This window comes from Dipodomys ordii, unplaced genomic scaffold, assembly GCF_000151885.1.
Source record: "Dipodomys ordii isolate 6190 unplaced genomic scaffold, Dord_2.0 Scaffold160, whole genome shotgun sequence".
NCBI classification, from domain to species: Eukaryota; Metazoa; Chordata; class Mammalia; order Rodentia; family Heteromyidae; genus Dipodomys; species Dipodomys ordii.
In genome coordinates, this window is record NW_012267376.1 from 1,292,161 (window position 1) to 1,313,770 (window position 21,610).

The 21,610-nt window shown below is 43.4% G+C and overlaps 1 protein-coding gene across 1 annotated transcript in view; it reads left to right on the plus strand.

Moving 5' to 3' along the window:
• Positions 1-21,610, plus strand: part of Adcy1 (adenylate cyclase 1 (brain)) — an 80,887-nt gene that overhangs the window by 22,755 nt on the left and 36,522 nt on the right. Inside the window, exons 3-4 of the mRNA XM_013032958.1 lie at positions 3,395-3,506; positions 18,371-18,498. Of these exons, the coding sequence (XP_012888412.1) occupies positions 3,395-3,506; positions 18,371-18,498 (240 nt within the window). The remainder of the gene's footprint in view (positions 1-3,394; positions 3,507-18,370; positions 18,499-21,610) is intronic.

A 21,610-nucleotide genomic window follows, 5' to 3' on the forward strand; every position in this document is an offset into this window, starting at 1 on the left:
TGCCCAATAAATAAGTGGGCTAAAGACTTAAAGAGAAACTTCTCTGAAGAGGAAAGAAGGATGGCCAATAGACACATGAAGAAATGCTCAACCTTCCTAGCCATAAAAGAAATGCAAATCAAAACAACATTGAGATACCACCTCACCCCAGTTAGAATGGCTAGAATCAAGAACTCTAATGTATTGTTGGTGAGAGTGTAAACTTGTTCAACCACTTTGGAAAGTAGTATGGAGGTTCCTGAAAAGACTCCACATAGAGCTCCCCTATGACCCAGCAATCCCACTTTTGAGTATTTACCCAAATGATCACAAACAAGACCATACTAAAGCCACCAGCACAACTATGTTTATTGCAGCATTATTTACCATAGCTATGATATGTAACCAACCCAAATGCCCCTCAATAGATGAATGGATCAAGAAAATGTGGTATATGTACACAATGGAATACTATGCCTCCATCAGAAAGAATGTCATTGCCCCATTTGTTAGGAAATGGAAAGACTTGGAAAAAATTATATTAAGTGAAGTAAGCCAGGCCCAAGGAAATATAGGTCCCATGGTTTCTCTTATTTGCAATAACTAGTATATGTCTGAGACAAGCAGAAAAGGTCAGATAAGTTGATGTTAGGTGAAATGAACCCCAAGATAAGTATTCAAATGTTTTTTCATTCTTGCAATTGTTTCTAAATATTTATAAGATTATTTCTTTGTTGCTTTGTATGTCCCTCCCCCACGGTATAACCCTGCTCTCACTGTATTTGATGTCAGTATAATTTGTGGAGGGGGAGGGCAAAAACAAATCATTTAAATAAGGATACAGGTGGATCCATTGCAACAATGAGACGTACAAGTTGTTATGTCAAAAAATGAACTTTACACCTTTGGCCCTGGGGGAGCTGGGGTGGGGAGGAGGGGGAGATGGGAAGGGATAGGAAGGGGAAACAAAGGAGGAGGCTACAACGCTTGATAAGAAATGTACTCATTATCTTGCCCATGTAATTGTAACCCCTCTGTATGGTATTTTCACAATTAAAAAAAAAGACTATTCAATTAAAAAAAGAAGAAGAAGAAAAAGAAAACCAGAAGTGGCGCTGTGGCTCAAGTGTTAGAGCGCTCTCCTTGAGCTAAAGAGCTGAGGGATAGTGCACAAGCCCAGAGTTCAAGCCCCATGACCGACAAAAAAAAAAAAGGGTGATGTACAGAGGGGTTACATACAGTAGCATAAGTCAGGTAAAACAGTGCATTTCTTTTTTTCAGATTGGGATGTGTGTGTGTGTGTGTGTGTGTGTGTGTGTGTGAGAGAGAGAGAGAGAGAGAGAGAGAGAGAGATATGAACAGTGAGGTTACAGTTACATAAGCAAGGTAATGATTATATTTAATTTTGAACACTTACCCCTCCCTCATTTTCTCCCACTTCCCCTCCCCACTCTCCTCCCCCAAGTTGTAAAGTTCATTTCTAATATAGTGTCTAGTTAGTGTCTAGTGAGTATCATTGTTGCATTAGTTCATCCTTTCTCTTGCTGTTTCTGTGATTCCCTTTCACATATCAAATAAACGTATATATAAGACAAAGGGTACAGAAAACTAAAACAAAAAATAGAAATAACAAAACAGTAAATTTAATCAAGAACAAAGCTAGATGTATTACATTCCCAAAGTTCAAATTATATTACAAAAATCAAATTGTATTACAAACACTGATCAGAATAGTGTGGTATTGGCCATAAAAACAAACACATATATTACTGAAACAGAATAAAGAGCCCAGAAATAAACTCACACATACATGGTCCACTAGTCCTCAAAAGTGCCAAGAACAAGGAACACACAGATAATATTTTCAATAAACTGTGTTGTGAAAACTGAATCTCTACATGACAAACAATAAAATTGGCTCCTTATAGCATATACAAAAAATAAACTCAAATTGATTAAAAATCAATAAGATCAAATGTAAGATCAAATATAAGAAGAAAACAAGGGGAAATATCCCTGATATTGGTCTTGGATATGGCATAAAAAAGAGTCAGCAAAAGCCAAAAAGAAAACTATATGGTCAACCTGAAATGCTTCAGCACAGCAAAGGAAACAGCAAAAAGAAAAGGAAAAATTGGGGGGAAAATGTTTTAACCATATATCCAAAAAGGATAAAATTCAAAACATAAAAAAGATTATATAGCTCAACACCAAAATGCAAATAACTTGATTTAAAACTAGACCACCAACCTAAATAGATACTTTCTCAGTAGAAGAAATTCAGATGACAAAACAGTATATTAAAAGATGTTCTGCAGATTCTGTCTCAGAACAGCATCATCAAGAAAACAAACAACAAATGGTGAAGATGCAGAATTAGAAGAAACCTCATCCATTGTTGGTGGGAATGCAAATTAATGCAGTCACTATGGAAATCAGTGTGGAGCTTTTTCAAAGACTAAAAACAGATCTGTCATGGGATCTGGTTGTATTACTCTGGAGTATACACCTGAAGGAACCAAAGTCAGAATAGAATGTGGATATCCGCACTCTCATGTTTGTTGTAACATTGCTCACAATAACCAAAGTATGATAACAGTCTAAATTCTCTAGCTAGATGGAGAAAATGCAGCATGTGTATGCTGTTCTGCCTTTAAAGAAATATATCTTGCCAATAAACTGACAGTAAGCGAACATTAGATGACGTTATGGTGAAATAAATGAGCAGGCCGCAGAATGATCTGTCTGATACTGTACATATGGGAAGATAAAAGAGTAGCTGTCCAAGGAGGAAAGGCTTCTGAGGAGCTGAGAGGAGAGGAAAAGGCAGTGGTCACACTGAAGAAGTGCAGAGTTTTAGATATGCAGGATGATATATTCTAGAGATCTGATGTATAATATGATGATGAGAGTTAAGAATGTATACTTGAAATTTTCTAAGAAGACAGACCTTAAATTTAATCTTCTTCACGTACCCATGCACACGCACATAGACACAGTGGTGACTGTACGCAGGCAATGCACATGTTAATTAGTTTGATTATAGAGATTATTTCACAGTGTAGGTGTTTATCAAAACACAATTTTATGTAGTCATAAAATAAATTGTACTAGGTGAATAAAAGGCAATCCTTTGAGAAATGAAATGCTACAATATGTGAAAATAAGAATAAAACCAGAGGACATTTATGCCAATGAAATTTAAGAGTCACCTGCAGATGGAAAATGAGTCTATGGACACAAGGTATCTAAGGCCATCAAGTTCACAGACTTGAGTGAGGTATGATTGTTCCCCAGGGGAGAGGAGGGTAATGAGTGAGTAATGGCTAGTGAATGGCCATAAAGTTCCAGTGTAACTAGATGAACAGGTATGGAGACTTGACAGTGATGGTTCTGGCTCCCCTTTCTCTTACAGCATCCTGTTTGCAGACATCGTAGGTTTCACGGGCTTGGCCTCCCAGTGCACGGCTCAGGAACTGGTGAAACTGCTCAATGAGCTCTTCGGCAAGTTTGATGAATTAGCCACGGTAAGCAGTGTTTTGTGTTGTGGAGATTAAATCAGAATGGCTTCTGGAATGATGCTTTGTGGGCTCACCATGCTGTCATGTGAGCCAGACGAAGAATGCTCAGCTGTGCTGCAGCAAGGCGCTTAAGGCCCTGTTGCTTGATGCCTCACTGTTCATTGACTGCTTGGACCTGAGCCCTGCCCAGGCCACATGAGAAAATGAGGGTCAAGTGCAGCCTACATCCTTCCAGCTGAGGCTTACCCCTACTGTCTGCCCCCGGCACTGGCTGGCCTCACACATGAGCCCACACAGAGGAGCTAGGGTCCTCAGTGCTGATTCTGAGGGAGCCATGGCTCTTGGTAGATGCCATCCTTGTCCTGGGTTTGTCACCCTTCTGGAGCTGATGCTGTCTGCAGGGTGCCTCATGGATGATGCTGGGTAGGGGCTCATGGTGACATTTGAGTTTTTTGGGGGGTCCGGTCTTGGGGCTTGAACTCTGGGCCTGGGCACTGTACCTCAGCTCTTCAGCTCAAGGCTAGCGCTCTACCACTTGAACCACAGCGCCACTTCCTGCTTTTCTCTTTTTGCTTATGTGGTGCTGAGGAATCGAACCCAGGGCCTCAAGCATGCAAGGCAAGGCTTTACCACTGAGCCACCTTCCCAGCGCTCATGCTGACATTTGTAAAGCCCTTTCTGGCAGCTAGGTCTAGGCAGCACTACTGGCAGCCTTGGCTTGGGGTGTGCTTGGAAGCTGAGCCTCTGTGTGGGCATGTTTCTCATTGGCGATCATGGCCTCCTGTGGAGGGCAATCTGCTCTCTCAGGAGCCTTATGCACTTCTGGAATGCGGCTATGTTGGCCACAAGGCTTCCACAGGCTCTTAATGTCTGATTCCCTCTCTCTCTCACCCCCCCCCCCCCGAACATGATGTTTATAGCAGGCCCAGGGCATGTGAAGCTGGGATCCAAGCTGAGAAATCAGACTGTCCCAGGTCTGTCCCCAGTCTACTCCTCACTTTCCTTTAGTGCCCGTAGGGATATTGGGGATAAATTGTGCTACTCAGAGCAACGACAGGATCAGAGCCAACAGGGTGCTGTTGTCCTGTAGCAGAAAGCGCCAAGTAGCTTGTGCACCTGGCAGAGCTTCCCCAACACTAGTTGAACTGGGAGGCAGAGTCCTGCATGCAGGATGTGACCACAGCCTGGGCAGGCAGAGATGGGTGACATGTAGCATGTGAGGCTGTGGGGACAGTACCTACTAGATGTCTTTGCATCCCAGACCTCACTGTTTCTCTCTGAGGTGGTGGGTGAGAGCCCCTTCCTCTGAGACACCCCATGGTATCCTGGGCCACTTGGGGAAGGAGGGCAGTCATTCTCCATTTGGGAGGGACATACACTCTGGCTGAGATGTTTTTGGCTGGCTAAAGTGCTGCCTGTCTGCCAAAACCTCACAGCTTTTCGTCTAGCAGCCCACTAGACCTATCCTGCTGGAGGTGGTTGTGAGTGTCCCCAAACAGCTATCCTTGCCCCCAGGGCTAAGTCAGTCCCCAGATTCTCCCTTCCTGTCCAGTGAAAAGGATTTCTGGTGTGCGTGAAGGAGGCATGCTAATGTGATGTGACATGACCATAGTACAGTGTGAGGGATGGGGAGGGGGAAGTTGGGGTCTCTAGCCCCTCTGCACTTGGTTTAAAAAGTGTATTTTGTTCGGATGCTGGGTGGGGGGTAGGGAGGGTGGCAGAAGCTTCCAGAAGAAACTGCTGTCTGGGAAATGCAATGGTGGCTTTGAAGACTCAGTGAGTGGCTTTCCATGTTCTTGCTTCTGTCTTTTACCAGGAAGCTAATCCTTTAAGAAACTTCTGGATTGAGGGTCCTTAGTCCTGTTTGAGACTTTTTTCTCGCTTGTGGCCCATTGGGTGGGGCTGGACCTTCTACCTGGGCCATTTGATCTGGTCTTGCCTAATCAAAACTCATAGGGAAGCCAGGTACAGTGACTCATGCCTGTAATCCTAGCTGCTCAGGAAGCTGAGATCAAGAGGGTAACAGTTTGAAGCCAGTCCAGACAAAAGATCTGCAGGATCCCATCTCAACTAAAGCTCAGAGCAGCGGTGCCTGTCTATCTTCCCAGCTATATAGGAAGTGCAAATAGGAGGATTGCTGTCCAGGCTGGCCCAGGCAAAAAGGAAACCAAAAAATAATGGGGGAATAAAGACTAGGAAGGTGGCTTATGTGGTAGAACTCCTGCCTCACAAGCAGGCGGCCCTGAGTTCAAACCCCAGTGCCCCATCTCCTCCAGAAAGAAGCCATTTCCACAAAATATTTTGATCACATTTGCCATTTTAGCATGGATGTGATGTACCATCACAATGATGGTACATCATTGTGATTTTCTTTTTTCCTAGTGCTTAACTGCATTGAGCTGTGGTTAAGTAGCTGTGGATTTTTTTTTTAAATCAAGTTGAACAAATTTCTTTTTATTCCTAGTTTACTGAGAGATTTATTTTTAAATGTAATTTTGTTGTTATTTTTAAGGCATTATACAGAGGGGTTACCTTTTTATAAGTTAGGTACTGAGGACATTCCTTTTTAAACAATCTCACCTTTTCCTTTGCTTTCCCCCAGTTTCCCCTCCAATCCCTGCTTACAAATTGTAGAGTTCAGTTTCTGCCTAGTATCTATTGAGTACCATAACTGCATTTGTCCATCATTCCTTCTTCTTGTGCCCACCCTCAGAAGACAGAACAATAACAATAACAAAAAACCCCAAGCAAACCAAGGGCAAAACCAAATGACACCACCACCACCAATAAGAGATTTAAAAAAAATCAAAATTGGTACTTGAAAATATTTTTCTTTTCATCTATATAGCGATGATCATATGCTTTCTATTTTAGTCTACGAATGTGATAGATTTGATTGATGGCAGAATGACAAAAAACATCCTTGCATTTTCAGATGAGTCCTTTTGGTCATATTATATGTTTTAGATATTGTTGGTGTTAGATTTCTTATTGCCTTTTTATGTCAGAGTAATGTTAATATCATAGTTGAGTTTGGAACTGTCTCTTCTAGTTCTTCTGTGTAAAAGTTTCTGGAAAAGTTTGTGTACAAATGGAATTATTTCTTACTTAGATGGGTAGTAAATCCATCTGGACCTGGTTTTCTCTTTACAGAAAAGAAATTTCCCTATACATTCATTGAGTTGGTTAGGTTATCTGTTTTTAATTTTTTTCCTGGAATTATTTGATTATTGATTTATTTTCTTTACTCCCCCACCCCCACTACAGTACTAGGGATTTAACTCAGGCCCTTATGCATGCTAGGCAAGAGCTTTTCCATTTGAGCCATGCACCACTATGTGTGACTTCAGTTTTGAGACAGGGTCTTATTAATTTTGACCAGGCCTGGCTATGTAGTCTTTATTTCTTTCAACTTACTTTAAATGATCGGAATCACTAGAATAAAACTGCTCACCATATTTCCTATTGCCTTTCAGTATCTGTAGACCTTGAGTGGATATCACCACTCTTATTACTGATTTTGGTAATTTGTATATTTTCTTCTTTGATGGTTGTTCTGATTTGAGATTTAACAATTTTACTTATTTTTAATGAAACTTACTACTTTATCATTTCACTGATTTTTCTGTTTCATTAATTTCAGAGCTACTTATTTCCTTCTGACTTTTTATTTAATTTGTTCTTTATTGGTTTATAGTTTCTTAAATGGAAACTGAGGCCATTTACTTGAGATTTTGGGGGTTCATAACCTTCCCACAACATCCTGTTTTATCAGTATCCTGAAATTTCTGATGTTACTGTTTTATTTTTATTTAGTTCAAAATATTTTTAATTTGTCTTTTGGCCTATTGTTCAAGCTTTTTAAAAATATCTTTCTATTTCAATTATGTTTTGACTTTCCCTCCCTCCCTCCCTCCCTCCCTCCCTCCCTTCCTTCCTTCCTTCCTTCCTTCCTTCCTTCCTTCCTTCCTTCCTTCAGTGCTGGTGATTGAACTTAGGGCCTCATGCATTCTAGACAAGTGCTCTACCACTGTGGTTAACCCTCAGCGCAGTCTTTTTGTTTTTGACTTTTGTTATAATTCTATTGTGGTCATAGAACATATTTTTAATTATATGAGTTCTTTTCACTTTAAGGCCTAGAATATTGTCTGTGTGGAAAATGACTGTATGTACCTGAAAATAAAGTATACAATAGAGACTGGGTATCTGTGCGTACAGGGTTCCCAAGAGACCATGTTGGGGAAATCCTGTGAATGAATGCTAAAGATGCATCAAATTCAGTACTGTACTGTGGATGCTTGATCCATTTTTCCCACAATGCTACAGTCTTAACTTCTACTAAAGAAATATCACTTTTCAACAAATTTAAAATTAAGTCCATTAACTTTCATGTTGCTCTTTAGGCACTATTTGCTTTTTTATGAGGAAGATTTTTCACAAACTTAAGGCCAGGGACACACTCAGCAGATCATACAATAACTTAAGCATAACTGACAATATAAAGACCAGCTGATGTTAGACAGGAATTCTATCAAGAGATACAGAGAAGTCACATTCTGAAAGGTTGAATCAAGAGTCTTTATTAGAAAGCAGACTCCTGTCACCCCCCAAAACATGCAACATGGAGTGTGGTTAATGCAGTTAGAAAACTGAGCAGCAAAGGTATAGAGAAAGAGCAGGAAAAAAAAATCTCAACAAACCTGATCAACTCTAATGGAGTTGTGACCCGAGAAGAGTCAGGAGACAGGAAGAGCGCAACAGACACGAGGCACGCCTTGTGGCAGGGGTGAGGGGTCATGGTCAGGGGGCAATGTCACAAGGAGCTCAAGAGTGCAGTGAGTTCATGGTACAGACCTGGCAGATCTAGGAACCTATTGTCCCAGTCCCTGCCCATATGCTTCTAGGAGTTGAGGTGCCTATCTCCTGAGGGTAGGCATGGGGAAGTGGATTCCACTCTGGAGCCCTGGGAAAGTCCCCATCATCCACCGAGATGCCAACATGCCACCAGTTAGACCCAGTATCTGTCCATATGTCACAGGACTCTGCCCAAAGGACATGCAAGAATATGCACATTTTTGGGTTTTGAAATTTCTTGCTGACTTCTAACTAATTTACTATTATTTTTCAATGTATTTGGCCAGAACCTGCCATAATAAATCCACGAATGAGGTGGATTTGCAATGCACTGCTTTCATAGACTACTTTTGCCAATAGTGATTTCTGTAAATGCAGAAGTATTCCTATTGGTGATAGAGCTATTCCTGTCTCCTTTGTCATTACTGTGAATTCTCTCCATTATATGAGAGATGTATCAAAATCTCCAACAAAATCCTAGATTCCTTATTTCAGTTCTGTTGGTTTTTGCTTCATGTATTCTTAAGGTCTGTTATTAGAGTCACAATTTATTAACAGAATAATTCCTCTTGATTCATTGACTCTTTTGTTATTCAGAAATGCCCTTCTTCATCCTAATAATAAACTTTCTTTTGTAATCTCAGGTGCCTGATATTACTAGAGCCAGGCCAACTTTTTATTATTATTATTATCAGAAAGTACATCTTTGCCCAACATCAGTAACTCAAGTCTATAATCTTTGCTATTCAGGAGGCTGAGGTCAGGATCAAGGTTCAAAGCCAACTCAGGCAGAAAAGTCTGTGAGACACCATCTCTAATTAACCAGCAAAATGTTGGGCTAGAGATGTGGTTCAAGTGGTAGAGGGCCAACTCTGAATAAGAAAGCAAGTTAGCATGAGGGCATGAATTCAAGACCCAGGATCAGGAAAGGGAAGGAAGGAAAGAAGAAAGGAAGGAAGGAAGGAAGGGATGAAGGAAGGAAGAAAGAAAAGGAGGGAAGGAAAAATGTTTTCCCTTTTATTTTTAGTCTGTTTGTGTCTTTTTTGGTTAAGTTTACTTCTAGTTTGGTTTTGCTTTGCTTTTATTTTATTTTTTATGTAGAACAACAGTCTCTGCTTTCAGTTGGGATGTCTGGACTACATTCTTTGTGTTTCATATGGAAGACTGCCACCTTGCTGTTTGCTTCTGTCCCATCTGTTCCCTGTCCCACTTCTTGCTTTTTCTAAATCTTTTTGTAGATTTATTGAATATGTTTCATGGTTATATCTTCCTGCCTTTGTTGGCTTACTAGTAGAAAGCATTGTTTTAGTTATTTTTAATCATTGCTTTAGGTTTTATAGTAGCTATTTTCCCTTCTAACAACCCACCGTTGTGTGGTTTATTACTTACAGGATAGAAAGTTTACATTGGTATGCTTCTGTACCTCCTCTCTTGGCCTTTATGAAATTGTTGCCACGCATTTAACTTTCTCTTGTGTTACAAGCTCTGTTTTGCATGGCAACTATTGTGTTTACACAGTTAATTATTTTTAAAAGAGATTTAAAACAAGCCTTATCTGTTTATTCACATAGTTACCATTTCCATGGCTCTTCCCTCAGTATGCCTGAGTTTTGTATTTTTCTGCCTAGGAAATCAAAGGAATTCTTTTAATATGTCTTACAGGGCGAATGTACTGGGGATGAATTCTATTAGTTTCTGTATTTCTGAAAAGCTCTTTATTTTCCCTCTTTTAAAATTTCTACTGGACATAAATTTCGGGTTCACAATTTAGTTTTACTTTTTTCCTTTCATACTTTAGCAATGTTGCTCCACTGTCTTTCTCTGTCTTCTCCAAGGAGAAGTCTGTCAGTTCCTTCTTCCTTTGTGTGAAATACCTTTTTTTCCCTCTCTATCTACTTTTGGGATTTTTCTCTTTATCAATGGTTCTAGAAAACCTGATTTTAATGTGCTTTAGTGTGGTTTCCCAAGTGTTTTCCTGTACTTGTCGTTTACTTAGCTTCTTGCATCTGTGACTTCATAGCTATAGCAGATTTGGAAAAGATAAAGAAATCCAAGTCACTCTTTCCAAACGCTTTGCTTTCCTCCATCTTTCTTCTAGGATGCCACTTCTACCTAGACTATGTTCAGCATGGCCTGTGGGTCCTACCTGATGACTTTTTTAAAAAACAATTTTCTGTTTCACTTTAAATGATATCTGTTTCCTTCTACCGTGCATACACTGTTATTTCTCTGTGTACCTTCCTGGTGGGCAGAAGGTCTTCATCTTTAGACGTTCAATTTGAATGATTATTCCCTAGGTGTAGGCAGCTAGGAAACTCAAATGACAAGGCTCCTTCTCTTCCTGACTTTTGTGTCAGTTTTTTATCTTTTGTGTCCCCCAAGGGTGGTGTGTTTTGAACTGTTTTGCTGTAAACTGCTTGAGTTTTTTCAATTGCTATCCATTAGGTGTATACCAAGGGTGTTCATTTTAACAAGGGCATTGATGTATTCAATGCTTCTGGATCATAATCACCCCACCTGTCCCCTCCCCTTCCCTAACCAGTTTCATCAGGTTGCCTTGTTCCATTTTCACATGTGTATATAAAGTCTTTTGTCTCTATTTGTTCTCCCTTTCCCCATTTGTCTGCCTCCTTCCCATTGATGCCTAAAACTCAAAGATTTTAATATCCTAATATTCTTTCTTGTCAATGTGCATGTTAATTGTTCCAAGGTCTTTCATCATGGTAAAGAGTAGGGAAAGTGTAGAACTTACTGGCATAAGCAGGAACCTCCTGAATAACATACCAAGGACTCAGCAAATAGGAGAGAGGATTGACAAGTGGGATTTCATCATGCTAAAAGGCAAAGGATAGAGCTAGTAGTCTGAAAAGACAGCCTACAGAATGGGAGAAGATATTTGCCAGCTGGATATCTGGCAAGGGTGTAATAACCAGAATATGCTAGTAGCTTAAAAAATAAACTTCCTCCCCCACAAAATCAATGGCCCAATTAATAAATGGACAAACGAACTGAACAAACACTTCTTGAAAGAAGTATAGATGACCAACAAATGCATAAATGCTTGACATCCCTATCCTTAAAGGAAATGCCAATCAAAATGACACTTAGCATCCTCCTCCCCCATGAGTTCTTTTTGAGGAGTACAAAGACTCCCCCAGGTGTGTCTATTTTGGGTCTGAGTCCCTAGCATCGAGGAGCAGGGTGGCCTCTGTGATATGCAGGTGTGGAAAATCACCTCCAGCTGCAGTCCAAACACCTTCTCTGTCTGAAGGTCTTCACGGGCAGTTAGATAAACACAGGCATGTTTGCTTTCGTCTCAATAGAAGCTGGTGGTTTATTTGCCTCCTTAGTCATGGTTGACGGGAACAGATGACAGCAAGGTTTGTGACCTTTCCCCCACTAACTGGATACCTGTTAGATCTGCATTGTTTCTTCTACCCATGTGTATTTGAGAAAGTGACCACACATCTTTGAAGTCACAGAGAAACCCCTGATCCGGCCTTTGGTTTTATTCCATTGCCACAAATGGAGGGAGGGGTGGGGCCCCTTCACTGGATGAGTTTTTGTTTTGTTTTGTTTTTTTCTTGTCCGTAGTGGGGCCTGAACTCTGGGCCTGGGCGCTGTCCCTCAGCTCTTTAGCTCAAGGCTAGCACTTTACCACTTGAGCCACAGTGCCACTTCTGGCTTTTTTTCCCCTGCTTATGTGGTACTGAGGAATTAAACCCAGGGCCTCATGCATGCAAGGCAACACTTTACCACTGAGCCATCTTCTCAGCTCCAATGGGTGAGTTTTCTTCACAGAATGTGACCTGGTTGGTCACATTTAGCTGGTTCTGGGGGTCAAGGTGGATGTTGGGGAGATCACAGTGTGCTCAGCATGGCCTCTCATCAGCTGAGCCAGCCTGGGGACTATCCTTCACCCACACCTCAGGTAGATGAAGACACAGTTCCTTAGCCATGAACATAATCCTAGACCCCTTCCACAACATTTGCCCAGTGAGTGCATATTGTATTATTGTAGCTTCTTGGCTCCAATATGATGATTTCCTAGCATATGTCAAAGGCTTGATTCAGACAGGTGCTTGTACCTGTGTTAGTAGATAGTGACTGTTTCACACAGAGTTTGGGTGGGCAGTGGAGCAAGGTTAGACAGCCCCTGAATCTGAGAGATGCTGTGGGGTGCACTGGGCTTGCTGATGACCTCCGGGAGTGAGAGATGGGGTACATTGGGCATGAAGATGGCCTCTTGTATCAGTGATGTCCTCAAACACAGACACATAGACACTTTCTGGTCCTCAAGGACCTGTAGAAGACAAGCATTTGCACAAAAGTTAGTGAAAATTTAATTTAGGATCCTTTGCACTGACTCGTGCTTTAGAGGCAATAGTACATGTGTGCCAATCTGAGCAGCCATCCTGCAGACTGACACATCAGTGACCTCGTGGTCACATGCAAGGCCAGCCCACAGCCCTGTGACACACTCAACCTTTGCTGCTCACACATGACATTGTTATGGCTTGGGTGAGTGAGCTGTTCTTGTTTTGCATGTATTCTATGTTTACTCTGGCTATTTCCAAAAGAGCTATCTGTGTCAGGCGCCAGTGACATCAGTAATCTGTTCATTTCTGCCTCTGGTTGCTCTCCTGGCCTTTTGTTACTAGAGTCCTAGGCCAAAGGCCTGATTCTGGGGGTTTCAACATCTCATGTCCAGCCATTTACACCACAGAAAGAAAGCAAAATGTAATAGTGAAAAGGTAGGAAAGGCTTTTTCATCCTAATGTTCATTTGGGATGGTGTAAATTAAACATTTCAGCCCATCTTCAGGGTATTGACCTGAGCTTTGGGTTTAAATCAAGGAAAAACTGGGGCAGGGGGTGAGAGGTTGGCATAATTAAGCAGTCTGGGTCAAGGTTGGTGAATATCTCAGTTCTGGTTCTGCAGGGGAAGCCTTTATTATTGCTAGAGGGGAGAATCCAGTCATAGGAGAGAGTGTTATTCCTGCTTAGGGGAGTGGGGGTGGGGAGGTTCTCATCATGAGTTACCTGTCTGTGAGGCTTTGCTGTTCCTGAAACCCGAGAGGAGGCTGTAGGCCTCCTCTAGAGTCTTGAATAAGACACTGCAAAAGCTGGCAGTGAGATTCCTGTTACTCACCCCCCCTTTAAGTGGGGCAGGGTGAGATCAGTTAGGAATCAACACTCCTTGAGTGCTAACTATGCCTACATGCAGAGCTAAGCAGGTGTCTGAACCAAGGTAGAAGAAACAAGTGCAAAATGGAGTCAGAGGCCAGGTTTTCATTTTGCCTTTAGCTACCTTGCGTGCCCAGATGAGCCGTTAGTCAGTGTTTTCAGCAAAAAGCCATTCTTAGCTGGGCACTGGTGGCTACTTATGAGGCTGAAATCTGAGGATTGTGGTTTGAAGCTAGTCCAGGCTAGCTTCAAAGTCTGTGAGACTCATTTCCAATTAACCACCAGAAAACTAGAAGTGAAGCTGTGGCTCAAAGTAGTAGAGTGCTAGCCTTGAGCACTAAAGCTCAGGAATAGTGTGCCCAGGTCCTGAGTTCAAGCCACATGACCAACCAAAACACACACACACACACACACACACACACACACTGCTGTTCCTAAGGACCTGTCATATGTTGCCCTCATGGAAACTTTTGTTAGCCTAGATTCAGAGGTCAAGGTTCAGCAGGTTACCCTGGGACATAGCCACATCATCCTTACTTCTCATGTCTCAGTTTCCCTGCCTATGAAATGCAAGAAAGCACCAGAACAATCTTCACAAGCTCTGCTTGTGAGCCACTTAAAAAATGGCCACATTGTGTGCCAGGTACTGGTGGCTCACACCTGAAATCCTAGCTATTCAGTTGGCTGAGATCTGACTATCACAGTTTAAAGCCAGCCCAGGCAGGAAAGTCCTTGAGATTCTTCTTTCCAATTAACCACCAGAAAACCAGAAGTGGTACTATGGCTTAATGGTAGAGCAACTGCCTTGAGCAGAAGAATTCCAGGACAGTGCCCAAGCCCAGAGTTCAAGCCCCATGACTGACCAAAATGTGGCCACATTGTGCCAGATGCCAGTGGCTCACACCTGTAATTCTTGCTACTTAAAGGACTGAGATCTGAGGATCATAGTTCAAAGCCAGTCCTGGAGAGAAAGTCTGTGAGAGTACCCCATTAACAAAGAGTATAGCTCACCAAAAAGTTCATTGCAGGCCTCCAATGTGGCCACATTATTTTTTTTTTTTTTGAGAATATGCTGATCCTGGGATTTAAACTCAGAGCCTAGGCACTATCCCAGAGCTCAAGGTTTTAGCTCAAGGCTAGTACTCTAGCACTTAAGCCAAACTTCCACTTCTAGCTTTTTTGGTGTTAAACTGGAGAACTTGTAGCAAGCTTGTACGGGCAAATCATACGAGGACTATAGTCCTAGTACTTACAGCTCAGGAAGGGGACTTTGCTGCATAACAAAGAATTTGCTGAATAAGAAGCTTAATGTGGTCTGGTCAGTGTGAAAAATCAGACATCCTGATAGCTGCGGGGAGGGAGAACGTGGTACATTTTCAGGAAGATAGGCTGAAGGTAGAGAGTGTGGAGAGGAGAACGCTTTTCATGGAAGTTGGAATTACAGATATACAAGAATGGCTATGAAGGAGACCATGGTTATGATGTGAGAGAAAGAGCTGATTGGGAAAGCATGAGACGAGGCTGGTGCAAGAAGCAGATTAGTTAGATGGGGCAGACTTTCAATGCTATAAAGATCTAGAAAGGTGTCCACCCAGTCCATCTACTGGGGTGGCCAGTGTACATAGTTGTGTGTTGAATGTGAAATGTCCCCCTACAGCTTCATGTTTAGAACATCTGGTTCCTAGATGATGGTGCTATATTGGGAGGGTTGGGAATCTTTAGGGTGGAGCCTCGGTGGAGGAAATAGGTCCCTGGGGGTGTACCCTTGGCTTTCTCTTTCCTTGGCCTCTTCCTGTATTCCTGATGCACCCTGGCTACCATGATGCTAACTGTGCTACTCTGCCATGCCCTTCCCACAGTTAGTGGACTAACCTCTGAAAACTTTAAGCCAAATGAATCTTAACTCTAAAGTTGTTCTTTTGGGTATTTTGTTCTCAGTTGTGTTATGGAAAAGTCATTCCTGTGTGTATTCATTCAGAAAACAACTACTGAGTCCCCACTGTAGACTCCACATTTTTCTAGATGATAGGATAAAGCATGAACAGGTAAGGACCTACCCCTGCACTTTAGAGACTCACATTCTAGAACTTATTGAGGGAGTCTTCAAACACGCACCAAGATAGAATACTGTCATGAGCCCCATGCTCCATAGCATAGCTTCAGCAGCTGTTAATTATGGCCAGTCTTGCTTGATGTCTGCCCTCCGCCTGCTCCGAGGTACTAGACAGAACCTCACTTCCTGTAGAGGTTGCATAGCTCTGCTGTCTGAGGTTGCCCACCCTCTACCACTACCCCTACCATGCCATTATCACACCCAACCACAGCCTGAGCGGCACAGCATTTCTTTTCTAAGGGATGGCACTGGGGTTTGAACTTAGGGTCTTGTGCTTACAAGGCAGGTGCTTTACTATTTGCACCAAATCTCCACATCATTTATAACACCAGGTGGGTTGGGTTTATCCCTGTTGTCTAAAAATCATCTTTTCATTTTGTCATATGTGTTCTGATGGGCTTGTCTCAGTCAGGAGACATATGAGAGGGACATAGGTCTTGATTGTCCTGTGGGATTTTAATTTAGATAGTGTGAGCAGAGAGGCCAATGTCATTGAATCACAGTCCTCCAGTAAGAGCTGCATCATGCTCTCTTGCCTATATGGGCTCCTGAGGTAAGCACTGAGGGCACCAGCAGCCAGGAACAAGGAAGCCTAGCCTTGGGCCTCCATTGTGTGTTTTAGAGGGAGGCTGGGGTAAGGCAGGTTTAGCAGCTTTGAATAATCTGTGTATCTTCTTGAGCTCTTGATGTGGTCTCTAGTCGTCTGATACCTGTACCAGGGTAACTTGGGCAGGGCAGATCCCATGTGAGATACTAGTTAAGAGGCATCTGAGGAGGTGGACTGGAGCTCAGTAGGTCTGCATGTGGAAGGAGCTGTCAGGGTCATCCAACCAGGCCTCCAAGTTGTTAGACCGTCTTCAAATAGAAAAATGTGTAGGATAAGTTTAATTTTTTCTCTTCTTTTTCTGAAGGTACCATCATTTTAGTCTGTGAAATAAACTAACAATGGGGTCATAAGAAAATTCCAAGCTGGGCGCTAGTGGCTCACGCCTGTCATCCTAGCTACTCAGGAGGCTGAGATCTGAGCATTGCAGTTTGAAACAAGCTTGGGCAGGAAAGTCTATGAGACTTATCTCCAAGTAACCACCAGAAAACCTGAAGTAGTGCTGTGGCTTAAATAACCACCAGAAAACTGGTGCTGTGGCTTCATGTGCTAGAGTGCTGGCCTTGAGCAAAAGAGCTCAGGGACATCACCCAAGCCCTGAGTTCAAGCCCCACCAACAACAAAAAAAGAGAGAGAGAAAGAGAGAGGCAAGAGAGAAGGAGCACGAGGAGTGTGTGTGTGTGTGTGTGTGTGAGAGAGAGAGAGAGAGAGAGAGAGAGAAGGAAAATTCATACACATTTATTAACATGCAGAAATATAGGGGCCATGCACCACATATATGACACAAAAGAATAGGCCACATGGTTGAAGCCTAAATAGCATTTTGAGCTTCAGGCTGCTGGGATGGGTGAGAATGTAAGTTATGGAAGGGCAAAGGGATAAAATGACCAGAACAGATTTCCAGGAAGCAGCCAGCAGAAAGACAGAAGGCCATGGCTGGCTGGCTGGCCAGGTGTCATACCGGCCTTGAGCTCTTTCTTCCTGTGAACTTTCCTAGGCAGATGGGTGGGGCAGGGACTCAGAGAAAGCCTCTTTGGATCCACCATTTTCTTCTACCCATGCAACCCTTTCCCCCAACAGAAGAACAGCTCTACACAGCAGTCCTGCCTGCGGCCCTGTGGATTGCCATCTCAAAATAAGTGAAAGAAATGCAAGGCAGTTCATATTGATCTTTCTCACATAATTAATAAACCTATTGCAGTTGGTTAATTCCTTAATGTGTCTTAAATTTTTTTCCCATTTTTACTCTTTAACATTTTCCCCTCATCTGTGCTTTTGTATTAGCTGCTTCCCTCTTCCCTCATCATTTTTCCACACATCTCTGGGACACATCTTGTGGAGACTTTACTAAATAGATTCCTGGGCCTGTTTGGTTTTGATTGGTCCCCTTCTTGGCCAGCTTCCCTTTGCTTTCCTCAGCAGAGGGCGCCCAAGGCCATTCTCTTTTGCCTGGTTGAGGTTGGGGCAGATGATCCACAGAGGCTCTATGACAGATTGAGCATTCCAATCGGAAAAGCTAGAAACTGAATCTTTATATGTCATGTTCACAATTAAAAACTAGGATTCTGAGGCATTTGAAGGTTCCAGACTTTTGAATGAGGGATGTTCAACCAAGAAAATCTGAAAAGTATTTTAAAATCTGAAAAAGAAAAAAATTCTCAAGGCTGAAACCCTGTGGTCCCAAGCATTTCAGATAAGAGATACTCCAATTCTTTTCTTGGTAGCTTAGTATAAGGCCATTCACAAAGTGAACCTTCATGATGGTGCCTTCTGAATGTGTGCCCCAGGAGTGGTAAGGTTGAGAGGACCTATCCAGGGGACACCTAGAAGGGTGTGCCAGTCTCTTGGGGTGGGGTGGGGGCATTACAGAAATTCCTCACAGAAGTAGCCTTCCACCTGGACCTAGGGTTGGCCAACAGGTGAGGATGGACGGGAGACTGGGGGTAGTGAAGAGAGCAGCAGCATGAGTATGGTCCCTGCCATCAGAGGCCATTACAGCAGCATGGTGAGTTGTCCACATGCTTCGCGGTCATCAGCATGGAGAGAGATGAGGTAGAGCTGCCCAGGCTGGCCAGCCAGGCCTCACTGACCACGAGCTTTGTCTTTCCTGAAGGAGAACCACTGTCGTCGCATCAAGATCCTTGGGGACTGCTACTACTGTGTGTCGGGCCTCACCCAGCCAAAGGCCGACCACGCCCACTGCTGTGTGGAGATGGGCCTGGACATGATCGACACCATCACGTAAGTGCTGTGCTGTGCAGAGGTCTGTCCAGCGCTGGGGAGCCAAGGCAGCAGCAGGAGGGTCTGCATCAGACATTCTCACCTGGGTTGGGAAGTGAGTGTTGGGAAGTCAGTTTGTGATGTATTTTTCTTTGTCCACAGGACTCCTGTGTGTTGTCAGGTATACCTGAGAGGTCAGAAAGAAATGACCTTTGTAGCTGAGCCCAGTAAACCATTCAGAAAGGGCTGGCCTAAGTTTGACTGAGTCCCCTGCAAAGGAAGGGGGTGGATGCTGGTCTCTCCAGGCTGGTCTCTGTTTCTGGTACTGTGTGGGAAGAAATGGCTGGGCCAGGCATATGAGGCCTACTGGCATGTTAGGACAACAGCAAGGCCCAGCCTGCTGATTTCTTGGTTGGCCTTGCTTGTCCTTATCAAAGATGGACAGAGAGTTGAACATCAAGTTGGAGGTGAGGAGCTGCAGATTGACAGATGGAAGATCCATCCAAACTCAAACATCTCAACACATTCCAGTGAGATGGGTTAACAGTAGTTGTCATGAAGTTTTATGCTTGGAATGGAAAGCAGTAGCGCAAGAAGTGTCTGGGGGAGGATGTGATGAAGCAGTTTTGGGTGCAAGAACTCACAGAATATCACCTCTGTCGAGGCTGTGCAGATGAGCGAGACCCTGAGCCAGCTCAGCTTCCACAGCTTGGTACAGGCCACCCCAGTGGTCATTCTGTAGCTAGTGAGAGGAGGCCTGAGGAGGGAGCCAGATTCATGAGCATCCTGAGAAGCAGGGACAGTGAGCAAAACCAGCCCTTCCAGTCAGGGAGTCTATAGTGAGGCTGCTCTGTGCCCAGATCCCAAGATCTGGATTGTGCTCTAGAACTGAATGGGAAAGTTCCCTCTCCCTCCCCACCCCACCCCCAGTGACTGATAAACAGCCACTGCCCTGGAGAAAAGGAGCAAACTGGAGGAAGTGCTGGACTAGACCTGGGGAAAAAGGGAGGAAGGGGAATAGGAAAGAAGTGGAAGGAAGGAGTCCTGGCTTGGAGAAGACTCAGGATCTCATATCATATATGACATGTCATACAACACAAGGTATCATATGTCACATGACATGTCCCTATGTCCTGTCATATTGTGTCGACGTCCTGTCATCACAGGATGTCATCTGTAACATGTTCTATCACATTTGCTATAGGCCATCTGATGCCATACGTGTCATCTAATATATTTATTATAGGCCCTGTCAATTATATATCATTTCATCTAGTACATTAGTGATCATACCAATCACATGTCATATCATGGCAAATACCATACTGTGACCATATTATATATATGTTGTCATATGTCACATTATTTCTGACATCATGTCATCACACTGCTGTCTACCCTGTCTGTTATTTGCTGCTTAACAAGGGCTTGAATCCAAGCCAAGCTGTAGAAGTATTTGGTAAGCCAACTCATCTAGGACAGAGGTGGACAAGTTCTGGATGAACATCTTTGCATGGATTTTAGCCTCCTCTTATCATTAGGCAAGGGAGAAAGAAGAGAGTTTGGGTTAGGAAACGATGGATAGACTCTGGATTAGGAAACAATGGCTGGTAATCTGTGGCTTTGTGTGGTTACAGGTGCACCTCACCTCAGCTTCATGTAATTCATAGGGCTGCATGCCCATTAGGCATCTCTGCCGGTCTGCAAGTCTAGTTAAATGCCGCAGAAAGGCTGTGGTGCCAAGACCCCCCTGGGACCTAAGCATGTGACAAAACCATATCTCACTGTGTCCTGCGTCACTTGTGATCATGTTGTACATTGTGTGTGTGCACATGCCACCTGTCAGACCTGATCTTGTATTGTGTGCTCACCTTGTTATTGGAGTTTAGTTTTCAGAGCCAGCCCTGTAAATATATTGAGGATGGATTTCTGTGGGGTAGAGGGTGCTTGTATGAATTCGTATCTATACTTACCACACCTGGCTTGCCTTAACATTTTAGGGCATCTAGAGATTCTGTGCCTGTGTGGTCCAAGTTGAAAAATTGCAGTTTTATGGATGGAGAGGCTGAGGCTCCACAGGGGAGTGAGGAGGCAGAGTTGAGACCAAGAGTTTGGATATATTGGGTGGAGACCATCTGCTCCGTTCTTCCAGCCTGGCACTGTTACAGTTGTGTGTGTGATCACCATTTCTAGAAAATTCTGCCTAGACAATAGTAAATTGGCCTCTGCAGTGTCCATTGCTCCCTTTGATTTTTCTTTTGTGTGCTCAGCTGTAGCCACGGGGCTGTGATAATGCCTCAGGGGGAGAGCTCAGTAGGTGTCTGTTGAATGAATGAACAAAAGTGCACATATCCATCCTTTTATTTTTGAGTATGGTGCAGTCATGATTGTGTGTTGGCTCTGTCAGAACCTGTTTAGAGCAGGGGACTGGTAGGGGCCCCGTGACTCAGGAGCACTGCTTCTTTGTTTGCACTCTGTTGGGGTGAGCACTGAAGGCCACAGTCAGGGCTACAGATTTGCAGCCTTGTGAGTATGTCTGGCTTTTTCTCTGCATTGAAAATGCTTGAGATAAATAAGTGAACCTGAAAACAGGCCCAGCCCTCATACCTGTAATCAGGAGGCTGAGATGTGGAGTTACTTGAGGCTAGCCCAGGCTGATTACATTTCTAGATTACATTTCTAAAATAATAAGCAAAAGGCAGGGCTGGAAGAGTAGCTCATATGATAGAGTGCCAACTTAGCAACCATGGGCTCCTTAGTTCAGACCCTCAGACCCCAGAACTGCCAATACATGCGTGAACATGCACACACACACATACACATGTGCATGCACATGCACATACCCATGCATACATGCCAAATAAAGTCAAAATGACTATACTTTCTAGTTTCTTGGAAGTTGAGCTTGGAGGTTTGTTAAAGCCAGGCAATGCCAGCTTAGATATCTCTGGGGAAAGGATGCTGGGAGCTCTGGATGCATGACTTCTTTGGAAAGGATCTGAGCTGTTAACTACAGACCCAGCAGTGCCAGCATTGACATATGGGAGGCAGACGTGCAGGCAAGCTGGAGATGAAGTGTGTTGGTGGACGGCACCGGTGGACACGGGAGGTTCCGTGGCCTTGCATGGAGGCT